Below are 22829 nucleotides of genomic sequence, written 5' to 3' on the forward strand. Positions count from 1 at the left end.
GTCAGACGAGGCCTACAGGGCTGGACTGAGACAAACATATAGGTCCTGACATTTTTGTGGGAATTTATTTGGCCCAGACCCTAACCCACCACCACCACAACCAGCGCGCAGATATTCTACAGACTCTTCGGGTACAAATACTTGATATACATTACGCCCTGGTGAAAGGGCCTTACTATGTTCTCCCCGTGTCCCCAAAAAACATGCAGTAATCCTGGTCTCTAAACTGCCTCCCCCTGGCCAGCCGGGGCGCCTGATGGAGGGGAAAGGAACTGGTTGGAATAACGTGTTCCTTCCACGCACTATACGTCCAACCAGGGAAACTCCCCCCTGTCAGGTGTAAAGGAGTGACTTGGACACTCAGGCATGAAGGAAGCATGAGTTCAAGTCCGTTGCTCTCCCCGGGTTGGCGGAGGGTGTGTAGAGCCCAGGATCACATTAGATAATTGATACAGGGGTTGAAACATGGGTTACAAAATCGTGGGATAAAAATTTAAAAGAAAGGAAAAAAAAGAAAGCAATACATAAGGCCTTAACCCATTCTGAATGGGAACCCATTTTGGTGTTAGCATCATGTCATGCTTTAGCTATTGAAAAATAGCAGACCTACAAGCTCATAGCGCGCCACTCGGTGGCGCGCTATGAGCTTGTAGGTCTGCTATTTTTGAAAAATCGAAGAACGACTGACATTTTTTTAGAATCTGATCTCAGGTCAGAATGGGTTAATCAGACCAGTGTGTGTCCAGTGGAAACCTCGTGTGAATCTGATCTCAGGTCAGAATGGGTTAATACCACCACTGTATAGCGTATAGCCTACCTGTGGCTTGGTCTCCTCCTCGTCCTTGTAGAAGTAGAGGTGGTCGCAGCGCAGCGCGAACCAGCGCAGCTGCCAGTTCTTCATGATGCTCCGCTGCTTCTTCAGCCAGCCCGCCTTCAGCGCCACCTCCTGGAGGCCCGGGGAGGCGGGCCGACAGGAACCGGGCCCCCCGCGGCCCGACACGGGCTCCCCCATCACCATGCTCTTGGACCTGGCTGGATAATATACGCACGGAGACACACGAGACACATCACAAGCACATTAGATGTATTGTCACTGTATAAGCTCTGACCCACAGAAGTTGTAATCGCCTGCTTTTTTACTATTCTGCCCTCGTGTTACGGCCCTATGTGGCCTTAGTGTTGTTGTGGCTGTGTTTAATCCACTGTCAGTGTTTTTCAGTGCTGCATGATGACTGGAGGGTGGATTGGAGGAGTGGCTTAGAGTCTGGAGACACCTGGGCCTCATATTTCAATCACCAGCCACCAGTATAAAAGGCTGGGGAGAAGCTCCTCGTCAGTCTTGCCATCCGTCACCTGTGCTGCTGCTGATCCCAGTCTGTAACCTAGGTAGTGTCTGTAGGCTGTGTGCTTTACCTGCTGAGTTTGAGGTTTCTCTAGTTACTGTGTGTTTAGAGAACAGACCTAACCTAATAAGTACACAAACCGCTGTCCAAGTATCCCAAACCCCAGGGGGGCTGTATATGGTAAGGGTGTGCTGCTATTTATTTTGGTGCCCTAATTTTGACCCATTGTTTAACATTTAGTCAGGCAGCCTAGATTGTCATTTTCTTTTTGGAGTAGTTTAGAATCATTTCTTTTCTAGGTAGGGTTGGGGGGGTTTTCTTTGTTATTTTTAGCATTGGCCACCCTGAAGCTATATAAAAATACATGCGTGCCCTGCTGATGTAAATATTGTGAAGCTTTCTTTCAATAAATGTACATCTTTTTGCCTGAATTGGTTTGTGATCCTTGACAGCCACAACATATATTACTCCTTTGGAGCCAAGACCCCATATAGGGTCAAAGGTCGTAATACCTCGTCAAAGAGTTCCCCCTTTTTCAACTATAATAATAATAATAATGAATTGCATTTTTATGGCGCTTTTCTATGCACTACGTGCCTACTCAAAGCGCTTTACAATGGTTCATTCATTCATACATTGGGAGGTGAAGCGGCGAACAGTCGACGCCAGCGTCCTCACTTCCCACCCCTTGATGCTGAGTGTCAAGCAGGGAGGCACTGGGTCCCATTATTTTTCTTTGGTATGACCCGGCCGGGGATCGAACCCCGACCTCCCAGTCTCAGGGCGGACACTCTAACTACAAGGCCACTGAGCTGGAACTATAGGCAGACAGACAACTGGGAGACCTGTTTTGATGAATTGAACATGGTGGACCCTCTTGTATACAAGTGTAATGCTTAATTGGGTCGTGCACTCACAGTTAAAAAAGTCTTTGTATTGAGTTTGTGCTTGGAATGTACTGTAATTCTGCAAACTGTAAATAAATGTTTCAATCAATCAAAAAAAACCTTTTACTGTTTCTCACAAGCGATGGATTCAATCCTCTCCACTCACTCACAGTAGCAGGATATACACACACACACACACACACACACACACACACACACACACACACACACACACACACACAGTAAAACTACAAAAAGGGAAAAGAACGTTGATTGGTCATATATTCTGTACTGAACACATCATACAAGGCTGTCAAATTACACATTATTAACTCAAAATAATGTACTGTAAATGCACACAAAAAAAACAAACACAAAATGCAACCCCAATAACAGAAAGCACCATGGCTAATGCAGCACCAGCTAATGGCCTACAGCCACACACACACACACACACACACACACACACAGGTGTAAAGAAAGCATGTCTAAGAGGTAGTTCACAACTGAAGCTTAAGCCAGCACATGTCAACAAACTAGCATTATTGTGCAAAGAAAGAAAGGAAGGGATGCATAACTTACAAGCAATGATCCTGTGGTGATCACAAACTCAAGAGCAAGGATAAAAAACGTCTGCTCTCTGCATGAACAACTAGAAAACTGACCTCTCATTGCATACTGGTCTACACAGGTGTTCCTAACTTCAGCTTAATTAGGCCCAATCTGACCACAGTGCCAGAGACAAGAGAAATACACAGCATATATGCACCACCTACTGGCTGAACAATGATAAGCATGAAAATAAATATAATATAATATAATATAGTAACTGCATCAGAAGAAATAGATTTGTGTGTCTCTATGAGAGTAGTCTCCCGTAGCCAGACAGACAACTATTCCACAATCTCCGAATGCTATAATATAGAGTGTGTTTTGTCGAAACTCAGAAGTGGAGAGTTTGCTATGCATCTTCCCACATCACACTCTGGTAACTACATCTCCCAGAATGCACCAGCAAGATGGCTGCTCGTTTGGCTGAGCTGGAACACCTGAAAAGGCTGGAGGGAGCATTCAAACAAACTATACACCAAACAAGCAAGATCTACTCGGCATGTTCCAAGTCCAACTACGCCAATGGTCGGTGATATTATTTTGTCTTCTTAATCAGTGATATTTGTAAATATCGAGACTGTATGATGAAAGCATTTGGTAATTGCGACAGGCATCAGTCTGGCAACGCGAGACTACTATGAAAGTATAAGGTCGCCTTCACACCTAATACTTCGGTAGACTCGATCGATGCGAATGGGCAGAGAAGTTGGGATTCTTGCATATAGAGATTGCATTCACACTTGCACCGGATCGAAATCAAGTGCGATTGGAAGCGAAGCGAAACCCCCGTTTTTTGACGGAGTAGAATGCGGTTCATTAGGATTCTAATGAGGCTTCACACCTGCCAAAACGAAGCGCACTTTCCGACAATGTGCAGCAGGATTCGTTTTAATCCTTAAACACCTTCATTTCCCAGTGGGAATGAATAAAGTACCAATATCAACCTGCCAGCTTAAAACACCAGCAGTAAATAAGCGATGTAAATTAACCGTAGAGCAGGGCGGTGGAGAGATCTGCTTATGGGAGGGTTGGGGTTTGGGTGGACTGGTGGTGATATTGATTTGGTAATTTTGGTAATGTCTGACTGATTTAAGTGTTAATTAGTTTGAGGGCTGGCCAGCCGATAACCGTTAGCCGTTAAGAAATTGGCTTTTGTGATTCCCAGTTCCCTTAAATTCTGTAGTGTGTGTGTGTGTGTGTGTGTGTGTGTGTGTGTGTGTGTGTGTGTGTGTGCGCGTGCGCGCGTGTGCATGTCAGACAATCTTGTACGCTCACTCATCGTGTATGCGAACACACTCTCTCTCCCAGGGTCTGCCCCTCCATTTCTCATTTGCGCGCACACACACACACACACACACACACACACACACACACACACACACACACACCTCTCTCTTCTCTCCATATAGCAGTATCTTAGTTTCTGCCTGTTACACTGCTATGCAACTACAGTACTGAATGAATGAATGAATGAATTACATATTACTGCCTAATATTGATCTCCCATAAAGCATCTGTGTGTGTGCGTGTGTGTGTGTGTGTGTGTGTGTGTGTGTGTGTGTGTGCGTGCGTGCGTCTCCCCGAGGCCCATGCAGTGGAACCTGATCTCTGTAAAGGACAGCTGGAGATAGAACGGATGTGCTGCTTTGATGACACTGTCCCCAACACACACACACACACACACACACACACACAATGAGAGAACGCTAATGAGAGCGCCAAATCTCTCTTGGAAGAGCCACCCATCGACTAATCTAATATTTGGCAACCTTCCCTACGTGTTTCCTCACTAGTCCGATCCAGAAGAACACAGTTTGCCGGCCACTGCTACAGAGCTGACAATGAGGTTTAATATATCTTCCCTTCTTCTCTGGAGTCCTGCCTCAAAGCAGACCAGAGGTAGAAAAACTGTCGTTCCCTGATGTCATCGCTATAGGGACACATGTATCCGTTCAGTAAGCAGGAACTATGGATGGCAATGAAGGACCGGAAAGTCTGGCGTGGCATTTTGAATCCATGATCTCGAATAATTATTATTATTACAAATTATTACAACTGTACTTCTTAAGCTCTTAAAAACCAGGAAAGCACCTGCACCATTTTAGTGTCGGATATTCAAAAATAGCAGATCTACAAGCTCACTAGCTTGTATAATGTATATATGTATCTTAACAGATGCAGAGTCATCTGCAAACAGGGACAAGTTGCAGTCACATATTGTCACATTGATTACACAATATTCAAACTTAAAGCAAAAGTGCATTACTTATGGAGGTTAGACATGGCCTACTGTACGAAAAGAAGTACCCCACGTAAACACAAGATGGCTGTCATGAACAACACTAAAATGTTTCAATAAAGACGTGCTTTAAGCAATTTGTTTCTAAGAATACAGGGTTTAAATGTTGATTAAAAGATCACCACCAGCCACAACAAGCACACAAGAATAACTAATACATTTAAAGGGAATGTTTATTTATATCAATGTGCCTGAAAGAAAGGCCAAAAGAAGAATAAAATGAAATAAAACCGAGCCCAAATTCCCTCTTGCTGTGTGAGGTTCATACATGCAGTGATTCTGAGAAACACTGCAATGTGACCATCATGTATAATTTATAGAAATCAGTTGAGCAGACATCCTCTTTGTTGGGTGGCACGCACGCACACACACACACACACACACACACACACACACACACACACACACACACACACACACACACACACACACACGCACATGCACACGCACGTATATGCGCTCACACACAATCAATGCTCAGAGGGAAGCAGGGACAGATGAATGGAAATCAATGGCCATTCTTTCTGATCTTTCCGTTAAGGGTCTTATTTGCTGGATGCATTCAGCAGAATTCAGCTGGTCTATAATATAATATAATAGATATGATAGATATTATAATAATACAATAGATCAAGTATTGTAACTATAGGAATAGGCAGGGGTGTCATATAAACCTTTATTGAAAGGATAAGCCCCTTGAGATGTCGCATCTCATTTTAGAGGGGAAGGGGTTCCGGGGGATATAGCACTTGCCACGCCCGCTTTGGCTTTTTTCCCTCCAGATTGAATCTAATTGTAACACTTTATAGGCTATGGACAATTTATATGGACAATTGTGTGTGTGTATATATATATATATATATATATATATACCTGACGAGGCCAAACGCGTCGTGCAATAAAACATGAAGCATAAATAATCTTGTCCTGAGTCTCTCGAGTGTGCGGTCCCTAATATATACATATATATATATATATATATGCTCAGCCAATGCAGCCAAACCTATCTTATGGAGTAAAGATACAACATTATTATTTAAATGTTTTAGAAGAGATACCTTTATATTCTGGTATAGAATCTAAAGCAGCAACAGCATCAAAATGGGCTTATATTTTACAGCCCAAAAGGCTTCTTGAATGATTTCACAGCTGACATGACACACCTAGCTGCTTGGATTACTTTTACTTCCCATTGGGGCTAAAACCTTTGAGCCCCAGAGCCAATAGAGGGCTCTGCTCAGCCCTGAGGCCCGCCTCAGGCCGTGAGGTTGACGAATCACAGCGCCTGCTCGTGTGTTGTTGGTGTATGATGTGAAGTGATGGCGGGTGGTTTTAAATTAAATTAATTAAGTTAATTATACTTTATAGCCTGTGTTGTCCCGTGTCCGTGGAGGGAGGAATGAAGTTAAGAGACTGGGGGCATCTCGTCCAATGAGACCATGATGGATATAAACAAAAGGAAAGACACCAAAATACCTTTTGTGGGGTGGAAAAGCTGACCCACAGAAAGGTACATTCTTGCTTGAGGCCTGCAGACACCACTTGGACCCACAGAAAGGTAACTGCATGTGGATTTGCTTCATTTATCTCACAAAGTTAAGAAACAAATGACCGCTGGTTTAATCACATTGAAAGTGGCTGAGCTCTCATTGTGTTGGGAAAAGTGAGAAGAAAGAGAGAGAGAGAGAGAAGGAGAGAGGCTGTGTTTGTGTGCATTTGTGTTTTGATTTGTTTTGGTGCCGCGTGTGCGTGCGTGTGTGTGTGTGTGTGTGTGTGTGTGTGTGTGTGTGTGTGTGTGTGTGTGTGTGTGTGTGTTTGTGTGCGTGCATGTGTGTGTGTGTGTGTGTGTGTGTGTGTGTAGAGGAGGGGATAAGTTTCACTAGGCTATGCTGTACCACTGGCTGCTATTTGTAAAGCTGCATTACACCTAAAGATGACTGCTGCTATATTTTTAACTGCAGGCGCAAATTATTATTATTAATAATGACAGTAAGAGTATAGATATCTGTACAAATACAAACAAGGGCAGCTGTGGCTCAGGAGGTAGAGCAGGTCGTCCAATGATCCCTGGGGTCGGCGGTTCGAATCCCGGCTCCTCCTCCTGTCCACAAGTTCAGTGTCTTGCCCAAGTGTCCTTGGGCAAGACACTGAACCCTACATTGCTTCCAATGAGGCGGTCGGTGTGAGCTCGCCACCGTTGGTGTGTGAATGTGGGAAGTGAGGACGCTGGCGTCGACTGTTCGCCGCTTCACCTCCCAATGTATAAATGAATGAAATTAACCATTGTAAAGCGCTTTGAGCACTTGGAAAAGTGCTATAAAAATGCAATTAATTATTAAAAATGCAATTCATTATGTTCACTGGAGCAGTGGAGTGTTTGTTGTGGGCAGCACTTCTGTTGTTGTGGTGCACGTGACTTGCCGTAACAAAGTATAGGCCTATAGTAGTGTCTGTCATTGCTGTACTTTGATATCTGGAATATGATGCTATTGCTGCAGGTTGAACTAGTATATACAGTAATACAGTATAATGGATGTCTTATAGCCCCCCCCCCCACCCAAAATCACCACCAGCCGCCAGAATGTATTGGACATTTTGGAATAATTTGGAGTTCCGACTCCCCAGCAAAAGAATAAGAATTCATATATCAGTGAAACCACCTCAACCCCTATTTTAAACGCTATATCTCTCCAAGGAGACAACAGTCCTAAATATATACTTTAATATCTTTCTCACGTTTCCTGGAAGAAACAAAATGAAACTGCTCGCACACCGACAGCTCCTGCAATGTTACACATAATATGCTTTTTATTGCACCAGAATGATCTGACAGGCAATTATCGCCCAGAGATTTCTGGTGCAATGAAAAGAAAACCATCTGTCGGCTCGACTCGGCTGTCGCGTTCATGGAGCCCTCAGCGCGGAACGTTTTATCTTGTTCTCCCTTATATCCAATTTAAGACCATGAGGACGATTCTACAAAATGTCTTCTACATCATGACAGTTTTCTGAAAAGCCTCTTGTTTTCTATGTCAGTGCAGGTTCTCACACTATTTCATGTCAAGGACCCCAGAATATCATATATGAAATTGGCTGCCGACCCCCATCTGAAAATGTGTTGTTCCAGGGACCCCCCCAGAAGCAAAGATTTGAGTTAAAAACGTTCTCTCTGAAAGAATATATATTCAAAGATTTGTGCCACATTTTCACGATTTTTCAAAAATGGCAGATCTACAAGCGAGCTGGTAGATCTGCTATTTTTCAACAGCTAAAGTATAACATAATGCGTAAAGGACCACTTCACGACTTTTCAAACCTATCTTCATATAATAGGTCCTCACTAATAATCATAATAAAATGGCACCATTTTTCTCTACTCAATCTGTGTCTCATATAGGAGGGCTGTGGGCAGTTCAGAAACCCGTCCACCAGTGACATTTTTTTTAAACAAGATTTTCTTAGTGAGGACCTATTATATGAAGATGGGTTGAAAAGTGGTCCTTAGTTTAAAACACCAAAAGGGGTTTAAAACAGCCGTGCATTCACACACAGCTGGAATCGTTAACACGCACGCACGCGTTCCCGTTGCAAGGAGTTTACAGCTTGTCCCATTCGATAGTGTTTTATCAGTTTTTGGATTAATTGGGTATATCTGTATTGTATTGTAAGTCGGTGATTCTCAAAACTTAATTTTAAGGATCACCAGTTTGATATGCATGAGGCTATACGGACCATCATTTGATACAATAGTTTCTTTATTTATTACCTCTGGAAATCTACACAGTGTTTTTTTACTCTGAAAGTGTACGAAATGTACAAGCTTACAAGTACGACGCCTCATGGATGCAGCATTTAATTGTAGTTTGTCTATTTTTGCTATACTTCTGTGTGTCACTCATGATGAAGTATAGGCCTATAGGGCAGGTTAAAATACTATGTATAGGCCTAAGTACAAATAAAATAATACCTACATACCGGTATCCTTTTAATATCAATGCAATACTGTATTGAAATTTTGTTATTTTCATTCATTCATTCATTCAAACTATTCAAAGATGTTCTTGTGAAAATAGCCGACCAACAAGCTCACAACACGTTGCATCGAATCGATTCGTGACACATTGTGAGCTTGTGGATCTGCTATTTTCAGTTATTGTGGGCAGTGGGCTACTTCATTACTGCCCACTACTGGTGGTTAGTGGGATTTTCTTTGGTTAGGAAAAATAAATGTGTGTTATAGGATAAATATATATATATATATATATATTCTGACAGTGCGCCTAGTTATTCAAACATTCGTATTTAGCCTACCGGTAATTATTATTTTATCTTCATTTGCATTAAATCGTCTGAGCTGCAGTTTGTCCAATCATATCACAGCTCTGACAGCTGGCTTTTTGTGGCGGGCGTTTACAAACCTTTGCGCTCGAGCTGTCAGAAAAATACCAGACCTACAAGTCCACAGCGCGTCGCATCGGCGACACCCTGTGGACTTGTAGATCTGCTGCTTCCTGGCTCACCGTCCGTGGTGACGTGTGCACCACGCAGAGCGGCAGAACGGCGACGCTGTTACAACATGAAAGAGAAGAGGACGGTGAATAATAGTTTTAAAATGTTTTCTTTAGTTTCAACCTTGTCTTGTTAAAATACTCGACAGAACTCGACGTCGCGGGAGGCCTTTGTGCCACAAACGTCGAAAATAACAAGTCAACAAACTTTGTAGCCCTGATACATGAGTCAAGAACCAGGGCTACAAACTTTGTTATTTTCGGCATGACATGGATATTATATTGCTTAATTGCTGCGTCATTCATTATATGAGCTTCGCCTTCAACACTAGCATGACTGAAGAAAAAAGGGACACAAGTAGCATGTGCTTAAATTCATATTTATGTTTTTTCAGACCTCCAGGACATGCTAGTGACTCGCTGGAGCTTGACTGCCCCAGAAAGGTGCACCGTGGGCGGACAGGTGAAGCCGGTCGAGCCCCCCGAAATCACGGAGGTCGCCGGTGATTGTGAACAGCTGGACTTTGAAGTGTTGGGGAAGAAGACGACGACAAAGGTAAGAACATGGAACTGTAACTTTCTCTGCTATGCTGGCTGGGTTTCCTTTATTCTACGAAAATGTAACTGTAACTTTCTCTGCTATGCTGGCTGGGTTTCCTTTATTCTACGAAAATGTAACTGTAACTTTCTCTGCTATGCTGGCTGGGTTTCCTTTATTTTCTTTCAAGGCAGCAATTGTTGACACATTAGCACGCTATAGCTAGGTGAACAGAACACACAGGTGTTACCAATGCTAATTCATTAATACACGCAACAACAGCGGACTTGACGTGAATGGAACAAGGAAAAGTGTGTGTGTGTGCGTGCGTGTGCACGGTTTACTCTGACAGATATATATATTTATAGCTACAAATGGAAGTTGGAACCACCTCAGGTCCATTTGGTTCCATTTGTTCTCTCACAGAGTTACAGACTGTGCGCCGACGCAGTGCTGCAATGGATTGTTGTGTTGTGTTTTGGCACAGGTTGGCTAAAGTGCATTTTGTCATTGTGGTGGACTATTTGTTTTTTGTTTGTCTTGTTAAGGTCCTTGGGTTTCTTGAAAGGCACTATATAAATCCAAGTTATTATTATTTACAAGTATGGGCACATTGTTCAAGCTCTAAGCATTTTAGAGATGCCTTGTTTTAGCTACAGTGTGGCTGTGTGTGGGTCTATTGGTAAGCAGTGTAAAGCTTTATCATAACGTCAACAATGTTAAATCTAATAATTTATTTAAAATAATATATATATTAATAAATTTATCACAATTTATGTTCTGATAGATAAATGTTTGAGATGAGTTGAGATGAGATGAGATTAGATTAATTTCTTAAAATGTTGTCCTCACAAGTGTAATACTTTGCTGTACTTCTGTGTATCACTCATGATGAAGACAGTATAGGCCTATAGGGCATGTTAAAATACTGGCTTTAAAAATATGTATAGGCCTAAGTACAAATAAAATAATACCTACATACCGGTATCCTTTTGAAGGGTAAGACCACATTTTTTGAGGTTTGGGTTAGTTACTTTGCCACGATGCAACTCCAAATGTGGACAAGAAATAAAAAATACTGCTCCAGTGATTAGAAATTGATAATTCAAAATATGCTCCTCATTGACTTACATTGTAGCTAAAACAGCTCTCAAAGTCACTCTTTTAGTACGTAAACAAACACAAACTAAGTTGATTCAGACAATATAGAGCATCACCAAAACTCATGTGGATTCCTGTTGATTTTACTATTTGAAGATCTGGATCCGGATCCACGGATCCAGTCCAGGTTTTCTTCCCAATAAAATGGACAAATCAACAGGAAGATAACATTTATGAAAAAATAAAACTTTGAGAGCTGTTTTAGCTACAATGTAAGTCAATGAGGAGCATATTTTAAATTATCAATTTCTAATCACTGGAGCAGTTCTTTTTTATTTCTTGTCCACATTTGGAGTTGCATCATAACTACACAACCCAAACCTCAAAAAAAGTGGTCTTACCCTTTAATATCAATGCAATACTGTATTGAAATTGTTGTTTTCATTCATTCATTCAAACTATTCAAAGATGTTCTTGTGAAAATAGCCGACCAACAAGCTCACAACACGTTGCATCGATTCGTGACACATTGTGAGCTTGTAGATCTGCTATTTTCAGTTATTGTAGGCAGTGGGCTACTTCATTACTGCCCACTACTGGTGGTTAAAGTGGGATTTTCTTTGGTTTAGGAAAAATAAATGTGTGTTATAGGCTATAGCTATATATTCTGACAGTGCGCCTGCTTATTCAAACATTCGTATTTAGCCTACCGGTATGTATTCTTTTATCATCATTGCATTAAATCGTCTGAGCTGCAGTTTGTCCGATCATATCACAGCTGGCTGTTTGTGGCGGGCGTTTACAAACCTTTGCGCTCGAGCTGTCAGCAGCTCCAATAGTGTCTGGCTGCGCACAGTGACGCCGGAAAATACCAGACCTACAAGTCCTGGACTTTTTAAATGTTTTTCATATTTATGTTTTTTCAGACCTCTCAGACATGCTAGTGACTCACTGGAGCTCGACGAGCTCCCGCTGCCCCAGAAAGGTGCACCGTGAGCGGACAGGTGAAGCCGGTCGAGCCCCCCGAAATCACGGAGGTCGCCGGTGATTGGGAACAGCTGGACTTTGAAATGTTGGGGACTTGAGAAGACGACGACAAAAGGTAAGATAATGTAACTGTAACTTTCTCTGCTATGCTGGCTGGGTTTCCTTTATTCTCTTTCAAGGCAGCAATTATTGACATGAAATATGGAGAACCACTGATACAGAAACATGAGATATTTCAGAAAACTGTCAGAATTTAGAAGACATTTTTTTTTATTTCGACGTCCGGCCTAAATTGGTTTAACAATCGTTTAACTCTTCTTGAGGGTGTAAAATGAAACTTTGTTTCATTTTATATTCCACTCTCAGGAGATCTATAAGAGTCCATTTGGTTATCAACTCTCCATTGGGTTGGGACCACCTGGAACCCCCTCAAGGACCACTGGTGGTCCCCGGACCACTGGTTGAAAACCACTGTTCCAGTGTATCCGATGATGTTATGATTGCTATATAGTCGCACGCTATTCTTCATTTATAAACCCCAAAGAGTCAACCAGACTTTTCCACTAGAAAAATAAAATAAATTTAAAATCAATAGTATGAAAAATGTACAAGCTTACAAGTAGGACGCCTCATGGATGCAGCATTTAATTGTAGTTTGTCTATTTTTGCTAGCTGGAGCTCGACGAGCTCCCACTGCCCCAGAAAGGTGCACCGTGAGCGGACAGGTGAAGCCGGTCGAGCCCCCCGAAATCACGGAGGTCGCCGGTGATTGTGAACAGCTGGACTTTGAAGTGTTGGGGAAGAAGACGACGACAAAAGGTAAGAAAATGGAACTGTAATTTTCTCTGCTATGCTGGCTGGGTTTCCTTTATTCTCTTTCAAGGCAGCAATTATTGACACATTAGCACGCTAAAGCTAGGGGAACAGAACACACAGGTGTTACCAATGCTAAATAATTAATACACGCAACAACAGCGTACTTGACGTGAATGGAACAAGGAAATGTGTGTGTGTGTGTGTGTGTGTGTGCGTGCGTGTGCACGGTTTACTCTCTGACAGATATATATATTTATAGCTACAAATGGAAGTTGGAACCACGTCGGGTCGCAAGTCACAACTTCACTATGTGTCAGAAAGTACATTATTTCAAGGCAGCGATTCAGAAAAGACCGGAGCCTCTAGCCAGCTAGTGGCGGACCGGCGTGTGTGTGTGTGTGTGTGTGTGTGTGTGTGTGTGTGTGTGCGCTAGCGCGTTTGCAAGAGAGAGAGAGAGAGAGAGGGAATGAGAGAGAGGGAGGGAATGAGAGAGAGGGAGGGAGAGAGAATAGCAGACCTGTAAGTGTTTCTACCTGGTTTCTACATAGCAGCAGTATTGCTACTTTTACTTAAGTATAACATTAGAGTAATTTTCCAGCACTGAAGTGGTAGGCATAGTGAGTAGGCATAGCTATAAATACCATGTTTTACATAGAAATTATTTTATATTAGAAATTCTAATTATATGATCTAAATAGGCTATGAAGGTGAAAAACACAAAACAAAGAAAAAGAAAACGGGTGATGTGACTGGCCGGAATGAGTGTAGACTAGAGGGTCCTCAACTGGATATGTTTGATGCCTCGGCCTCTTTGAAGAGATGGATGGATGAGGGACAGAAAGTCTGGACACTACATTTTAAATTCTGGCATGTATTTTTATACTTTAGTCATTTTATGTTATTTGTAAACCACACGTTATATTATTGTTTTTATGAATGTAAAAAATCGATTACATATTGGTGCTCCTTAGATTTTGGTGGGTGCTCCTAATTTTTTTCTGGTGCTCCTTCATTTTGAAATTGGGAGCACCAGTGCTACCAAGTAAAAAAGTTAATTTCGAGCCCTGGGTAGCCACGCCCCTCAGAACATGCGCGACTTTATGGTCATTCTTTTTATACATGGGACCATCATTTTCCAATAAGAATATTATGACATTAGAAATGAGACTTTAAACTAGTGACTGGAAGCAAAAAGTATTCATGACCATGTTTATTAAGGTAATACAGTCTAGGTGAAGTTGGGCCCAAATACATGGACTTCTATGGGGCTATGGGTTTTTCTGGGTCCAGTGATAGCGCCACAACAGGCCATTATATGAACTTTCATTTCCTTAGTGGCTTCACAAAATATCTGTCTGACTGCCCCCCTGGTTTTGGCACAGGTTGGCTAAAGTGCATTTTGTCATTGTGGATTCTAATTTAATAGACATTATGGATGGTTGTGGTACTGTATAGGATAGGTAGACATTATTTACAAGTATATGGGCACATTGTTCAAGCTCTAAGCATTTTAGAGATGCCTTGTTTTAGCCACAGTGTGGCGCTGTAGGTGTGTGTGTGTGTGTGTGTGTGTGGGGGGGGGGGGGCTATTGGTAAGCAGTGTAAAGCTTTATCAAAACATCAACAATTATGTTAAATCTAATAATTTATTTAAAATAATATATATATATATTAATACATTTATTTATTTTTTAATATTTATCACAATGTATGGTGTGTAAAGCAGTGTAAAGCTTTATCAAAACAACAATGTTAAATCTAATAATTTATTTAAAATAATATATATATTAATACACTTTTTTTTTTAAATATATTTATCACAAATTGTATGGTCTGATAGATAAAATGTTTGGATGGATAGATGCCAGCGCCCTCCGTCAACACACAGAAGATGAGATTCATGACGCGTGGGGGGAGAGGGGAATTGCTTTAATTTCTTAAAATGTTGTCCTCACAAGTGTAATACAAACGTGTGTATATGTGCGTGTGCGGTATAGTTTGCCACGCGGTCATCATCATTGTTATAATATGGTCTGTGTGGGATGATAATGGACACACTGGAACATATTACACACACTGGCTGAGCAGTGAAGTCTGCCTGCAGTGCGTTTGTTGTGATTGTGTGTGTGTGCGTGTCAATGTGGCTTTGTGAGTGTATACGTGCTTCTGTGTCCAATGTGTGGGTGTGTGTGCGTGCATGGGTTGAGTACAGGGTATGCATGCGTGCGTGCCAAGCACCACTACCAACTGTTCCAGTGTGGATGTCAGAGCATGTATCTGATTCACTGGTTCCTTCATGGCGTCTGGGCGTAGCTGCTCTGTGGTCAGCAACTACACGCCACCATGCTGCTCTGCAGGGACGTGCACACACCAGTGTTGCTTTTGGCAGCAAATTTCTATTTTAGTTTTAGTCGTTGTCTCTTGAATAGTTTTCACTTGGTTTTAGTCACATTTTTAGTCACCTGGAATGTTCTAGTGTTTAGTCTAGTTTTAGTCTAGTTTTAGTAAAATGTGTTTTGACAGGCCTTGATGTCGTTGTAATGACATATTTTACACTTTGGTTGCATGCTGAAAATAGCAGATCTACAATCTCGCAACGCGACTCGTTGCGAGATTGTAGATCTGCTATTTTCAGCATGCAACCCAGCATAAAACTGGATCTCTTGTCCACTAGTCCCTTCCTAACATTTTAGTCTAGTTTTTATTTGTTGACGAAAATGTCAGTATATTTAGTCTTAGTTTAGCTAAGCTCTTAACACTCTCAACGCGTCGCAGCGCGACACATTGAGATTGTAGATCTGCTGTTTTCAATATTTTTGTCCAAAGGTTCCCTCTTAACGGGATGTTATAGCCCCTGCCCCCTCTTAACACTGTCTCCACGTCCCTGCAGCTCTGCATTCTGGTCTGCTTTTCAGGAGAAAGAAAAGGTCTGGTTTTTTCCTGCATAATGCCAGTGATCAGTTTAAATGGTGCGCTCTGTGGCCGCCGTGTCATTTACAGTAGATGGTATGTTTATTTACGGTAGGGATGAATCATGGCCGGCCTGTCTGTCTGTCTGTGACTCATGTAATATCTCAGGGAGGAGGGGGGGACTCCACATAATGCTAGTCATATCATTTACTGTGGCACAGTGGCGCACACACGTACGTGTGTGTGTGTGTACGTGTCCACAAGTATAGTGGAATTTGAGAAATAGACATTGTGAGGACAATTTTCCTGTCCCTCACAAGAGAAATGGTTATTTAATTTAATGGTGTAACCTGATGCAGGTCTAGACTGAAAAGCTGTTTCCCATTAAATGTAGAGCTGGGACTCGATTAAAACAATTAATCTAATTAATCAGAGGCTTTGTAGTTAATTAATATAGATTAATCGCAATTTAATCGCATATCAATATTCAACCTGAGAACAGCGAGAAACTTTTTTTTTAATGTTTTTTGGTATCCCAGTGAATCAATGAATAGTGACTACAGGATACAACTCATTTTCAACATTTTACTGTCATTAATATACCTGTTGTGGAAATAATAATAAAAAGTCACCCCATTCTGTGTTACTGGAGGTCTGAATTTTTTTTAGTAACAGTAACGTACATCTCAGTGACATCACAAAGCTGTACTTACTTCATATTGTTACTGTTTTTTGTCAGACCTCCAGTTCTAGGCAACACAAAATGGGGTGACTTTTTATTATTTCCAGTTTTCAGTACTATAGAAAAGCGCCCAGTGAGAAACGTTCCGTGGTGAAAAAAAAGGTGCGATTAATTTCTGTAGATAATCGCGATTAATTTTTCTGTAGTTAATTAATCTAAATTAATCGCAATTAGTCCCGGCCCTAATTAAATGTTTTATTTACTTTTTGAAGACCGCATGCAGGAGTTTTTTTCCTTTTTTCTTTTTCAGTACGTTGGGCCCTCGTTTGGTCTCCTCCTATGCACCTGTCGGCCTTTGTACTGTACGTAGGTGTGCAAGAGACTTGCTTTAAAAAAAAAAAGATGGTTGGGACAAGGTCAATAGTTTAGAGTTCTCAAACTCTGCCCGAACCCGACCAGGCCCGACCCGACCCAACATTTTAGGGCCGGGCCGGGCCTAAAATGTATGTTAATCAGTAGGGCCGGGCCGGTCTTGATTAAAGTTGTCTCCTGTCTTTTGAGAGATGTGAAAGTGTTTGTGAAATATTCCATCGTAGCTCTGACTGCCAGAATGAGGAAGACTGTCTTTGTATGCAAGTGACAGTGATGACAATGATGGAGCTTATGCTTATATGTAGACTCAACAGCCTGTGTTTTTCAACAACAAAGACAATGAGAGATTGTACATATTGTTATGTTAAACAATTTTGATGGATATTATGTTGGACATGTTTGTTAGAGTTCATTGAACGTTCAGTGTACAGAGATTATGGGATATGTTGGATTTTTGAGGGGCGCTATCCCCTCCTATGTCTAGCTTTTAGTGTATGTTCACAAACTTTGTCCTGCATCGAGAAGTTTACGTCATAGTGTCTGATGTCATAGTGTACTACGTCATGATGATGTACGATGATAAGAACGCCCCTCACTTCACACAGGTGTGATTTTTTTGTTAAGTTCCCTTTGTCTTGATTCAAGTTGTCTCCTGTCTTTTGAGAGATGTGATAAAGTGTTTGTGAAATATTCCATTGTTTGGAAGATATACATATCCAGATTAACAGAATAATACCATTTGATTTGATGTAAAAATACCCACCCATACATGTCTCATTTACAATGTAGTCAGCTCCATTGGATTCCTTGCCCCCAAAAATGTAGATTTAACCACTGCAATCTTGATTTTAGCTCATTTAGTAGGCGAGATATTGAGAAATTCGTTTTTGAAAGTAGCCATTTTTAAAGCTCCAAGATGGCCGCTTTACCGACCTCGGAAAAAATGGCAACAAACATTTTCTGATTAGTTAGGCTATAAGGTTTCCAAAAATATATAGTTTTAAAAAAAATCGTCTAAAGCCTACAAAATTACATAAGGAACCGGACTATAGTAAAGATTACGGCATTTGTGGAATTGCCTTAATTTCCTAAAATGTCCTCACAAGTGTAATACAAACAAGCGTTCGTGCGTGCATGTGTACGTGCGTGCAAGGTCCATTATGCCATACCAGTAGGGTTAAGTAAACGTGTGTGTGTGAGAACACTCAGCATACCAGATGAACCAATAGCTCCATTAGTCCAGTTCCCTATGGTCAGTCATATGAGTTTGTAGGCTTTAGACGAAGATTTTTAAAACTATATATTTTTGGAAACCTTATAGCCTAACGAATCAGAAAATGTTTGTTGCCATTTTTTTCGAGGTCGGTAAAGCGGCCATCTTGGAGCTTTAAAAATGGCTACTTCCAAAAACGAATTTCTCAATATCTCGCCTACTAAATGACCTAAAATCAAGATTGCAGTGGTTAATTAAATCTAAATTTTTTTGGGGGAAGGAATCCAATGGAGCTGATTACATTGTAAATGAGACATGTATGGGTGGGTATTATGCATTTTTACATCAAATCAAATGGTATTATTCTGGTAATCTGGATATGTATATCTTCCAAACAATGGAATATTTCACAAACACTTAATCACATCTCTCAAAAGACAGGAGACAACTTGAATCAAGACAAAGGGAACTTAACAAAAAGATCACACCTGTGTGAAGTGAGGGGCGCTCTTATCATCGTAAATCATGATGACGTAGTACACTATGACATCATCAGACACTATGACGTAAAATTCTCGATTCAGGACAAAGTTTGTGAACATACACTAAAAGCTGGACATAGGAGGGGATAGCGCCCCTCAAAAATCCAACATATCCCATAATCTCTGTACATTGAACGTTCAATGAACTCTAACAAACATGTCCAACATAATATCCATAACAATTGTTTAACATAACAATATGTACACTTGTCTTTGTTGTGGAAAAACACAGGCTGTTGAGTCTACATATAAGCATAATCTCCATTTTCATTGTCATCACTGTCACTTGCATATGTGATATCACCACAGTCTTCCTCATTCTGGCAGTCAGAGCTACAATGGAATATTTCACAAACACTTTATCACATCTCTCAAAAGACAGGAGACAACTTTAATCAAGATAAAGAGACCTTCAATCAAGAACTTAACAAAAAATCACACCCGTGTGAAGTGAGGGGCGCTCTTATCATCATACATCATCTGTGCAGTTCTGTGCAGGTGAGCCCCACTGAATTGCAGTAACATCTGTTTGAAGAGCAGTCTGCTTTACACTGACATATGACCATCTCAATGATAGATTCTGGTGCAGGGAGGAGCTCAGTTGTGACTGGTTTCAGCTGGCCGTCCTTGTCCTTGTGTTAGCCATTCTGTAGTTGGTCAAGGAACTCTTGCTGAGCGATGTCAGCTTGACCCCACACACTGGCCTGGATATGGGCCTTTAGGACATGCTGCTTGAGTGCACCAAGTGTGGGTGGAAGCTTCTCACTTTCTGCCATTTGTTTGCAGAAAAGATGCACACCTCAGTTCAGGGATTTTGATCCCTTTCCGAGAGTATACAGTGCAATCAAACGTCGCTAATGCAGAATGAAGATCCGCTGTCACTTTCCTAGTCTGAGAAAGCATTTGAAGAGCCTTAACGGCATGGTCATCTGCTTTTAGGTAGATGCTCAGCCAGGTAGCTTTGCCTATTCTAGAAAAGCGCCCTGTGTTGTCTGCTCCTGTAAATGCGTGAAACGCTGGCAAAGCTTTTGCTCGATTGATGGAGTCTGTGTTTTAGTCATAGCGTGTGGAGAATGGAGTCTGAATCGTTTGCACTGCAACACGTTCTGAGGTTCAGTTAGCTCAATAGGCAGAGCGCTGAAACACGTTAGGTTCAGTTAGCTCAATAGGCAGAGCGCTGAAACACGTGGGGTTCAGTTAGCTCAATAGGCAGAGCGCAGCAAAACAGTTGATAGGTTCAGTTAGCTCAGTAGGCAGAGCGCTGCAACACGTTAGGTTCAGTTAGCTCAATAGGCAGAGCGCTGCAACACGTGAGGTTCAGTTAGCTCAATAGGCAGAGCGCTGCAACACGTTAGGTTCAGTTAGCTCAATAGGCAGAGCGCTGCAACACGTTGTGATGTTCAGTTAGCTCAATAGGCAGAGCGCTGCAACACGTTAGGTTCAGTTAGCTCAATAGGCAGAGCGCTGCAACACGTTGTGAGGTTCAGTTAGCTCAATAGGCAGAGCGCTGCAACACGTTAGGTTCAGTTAGCTCAATAGGCAGAGCGCTGCAACACGTGAGGTTCAGTTAGCTCAATAGGCAGAGCGCTACAACACGTGATGTTCAGTTAGCTCAATAGGCAGAGCGCTGCAACACGTTGTGAGGTTCAGTTAGCTCAATAGGCAGAGCGCTGCAACACGTTAGGTTCAGTTAGCTCAATAGGCAGAGCGCTGCAACACGTTGTGATGTTCAGTTAGCTCAATAGGCAGAGCGCTGCAACACGTTAGGTTCAGTTAGCTCAATAGGCAGAGCGCTGCAACACGTTGTGAGGTTCAGTTAGCTCAATAGGCAGAGCGCTGCAACACGTGAGGTTCAGTTAGCTCAATAGGCAGAGCGCTACAACACGTTAGGTTCAGTTAGCGCAATAGGCAGAGCGCTGCAACACGTTAGGTTCAGTTAGCTCAATAGGCAGAGCGCTGCAACACGTGAGGTTCAGTTAGCTCAATAGGCAGAGCGCTGCAACACGTTAAGTTCAGTTAGCTCAATAGGCAGAGCGCTGCAACACGTTAGGTTCAGTTAGCTCAATAGGCAGAGCGCTGCAACACGTGAGGTTCAGTTAGCTCAATAGGCAGAGCGCTGCAACACGTGAGGTTCAGTTAGCTCAATAGGCAGAGCGCTGCAACACGTTGTTAGGTTCAGTTAGCTCAATAGGCAGAGCGCTGCAACACGTGAGGTTCAGTTAGCTCAATAGGTCAGTGCGCTGCAACACGTTGTGATATCTCTGTATATATATATATAGCAGCAAAAGTTTTTCCAGCGTTTCACGCATTTACAGGAGCAGACAACACAGGGCGCTTTTCTAGAATAGGCAAAGCTACCTGGCTGAGCATCTACCTAAAAGCAGATGACCATGCCGTTAAGGCTCTTCAAATGCTTTCTCAGACTAGGAAAGTGACAGAGGATCTTCATTCTGCATTAGCGACGTTTGTTTGCACTGTATACTCTCCGAAAGGGATCAAAATCCATGAACTGAGGTGGCATCTTTTCTGCAAACGCATGGCAGAAAGTGAGAAGCTCCCACCCACACTTGGTGCCCTCAAGCAGCATGTCCTAAAGGCACATATCCAGGCCAGTGTGTGGGGTCAGGCTGACATCGCTCAGCAAGAGTTCCTTGACCCACTACAGAATGGCTAACACAAGGACAAGGACGGCCAGCTGAAACCAGTCACAACTGAGCTCCTCCCTGCACCAGAATCTATCATTGAGATGGTCAGATGTCCGTGTAAAGCAGACTGCTCTCCACACAGATGTTCGTGCAATTCAGTGGGGCTCCCCTGCACAGAACTGCACAGATGATGTACGATGATAAGAGTGCCCCTCACTTCACACAGGTTGTTAAGTTCTTGATTTAAGGTCCCTTTGTCTTGATTAAAGTTGTCTCCTGTCTTTTGAGAGATGTGATAGTGTTTGTGAAATATTCCATTGTAGCTCTGACTGCCAGAATGAGGAAGACTGTCGTGATATCACGTATGCAAGTGACAGTGATGACAATGAAAATGATGGAGATTATGCTTATATGTAGACTCAACAGCCTGTGTTTTTCAACAACAAAGACAATGAGAGATTGTACATATTGTTATGTTAAACAACTTTTATGGCTATTATGTTGGACATGTTTGTTAGAGTTCATTGAACGTTCAATGTACAGAGATTATGGGATATGTTGGATTTTTGAGGGGCGCTATCCCCTCCTATGTCTAGCTTTTAGTGTATGTTCACAAACTTTGTCCTGCATCGAGAAGTTTACGTCATAGTGTCTGATGATGTCATAGTGTACTACGTCATCATGATTTACGATGATAAGAGCGCCCCTCACTTCACACAGGTGTGATTTTTTTTGTTAAGTTCCCTTTGTCTTGATTCAAGTTGTCTCCTGTCTTTTGAGAGATGTGATAAAGTGTTTGTGAAATATTCCATTGTTTGGAAGATATACATATCCAGATTACCAGAATAATACCATTTGATTTGATGTAAAAATACCCACCCATACATGTCTCATTTACAATGTAGTCAGCTCCATTGGATTCCTTGCCCCCAAAAATGTAGATTTAACCACTGCAATCTTGATTTTAGGTCATTTAGGAGGCGAGATATTGAGAAATTCGTTTTTGAAAGTAGCCATTTTTAAAGCTCCAAGATGGCCGCTTTACCGACCTCTGAAAAAATGGCAACAAACATTTTCTGATTAGTTAGGCTATAAGGTTTCCAAAAATATATAGATATAAATTTTCGTCTAAAGCCTACAAAATTACATAAGGAACCGGACTATAGTAAAGATTATGGCATTTGTGGAATTGCCTTAATTTCCTAAAATGGAATGTAATGTCCTCACAAGTGTAATACAAACAAGCGTGCGTGTAAGGTCCATTATACCATACCAGTGGGGTTAAGTAAATGTGTGTGTGTGTGTGTGTGTGTGAAAACACTCAGCATACCAGATGAACCATGTGTCCCTCAGTGAGCTCGTTGATGTGATGTG

The 22829-nt window shown here is 41.9% G+C and overlaps 1 protein-coding gene across 1 annotated transcript in view; it reads right to left on the minus strand.

Moving 5' to 3' along the window:
* The window catches only part of arhgap22b (Rho GTPase activating protein 22b), a gene marked incomplete at both ends in the record, with an annotated part of 75944 nt that overhangs the window by 45798 nt on the left and 7317 nt on the right, over positions 1-22829 (minus strand). The window contains one exon of the mRNA XM_080789296.1: positions 818-1032. Coding sequence (XP_080645422.1) covers positions 818-1032 — 215 coding nt within the window. The remainder of the gene's footprint in view (positions 1-817; positions 1033-22829) is intronic.

Source organism: Protomyctophum bolini, assembly GCF_963924005.1.
Source record: "Protomyctophum bolini genome assembly, chromosome: 18".
Lineage (NCBI taxonomy): Eukaryota > Metazoa > Chordata > Actinopteri > Myctophiformes > Myctophidae > Protomyctophum > Protomyctophum bolini.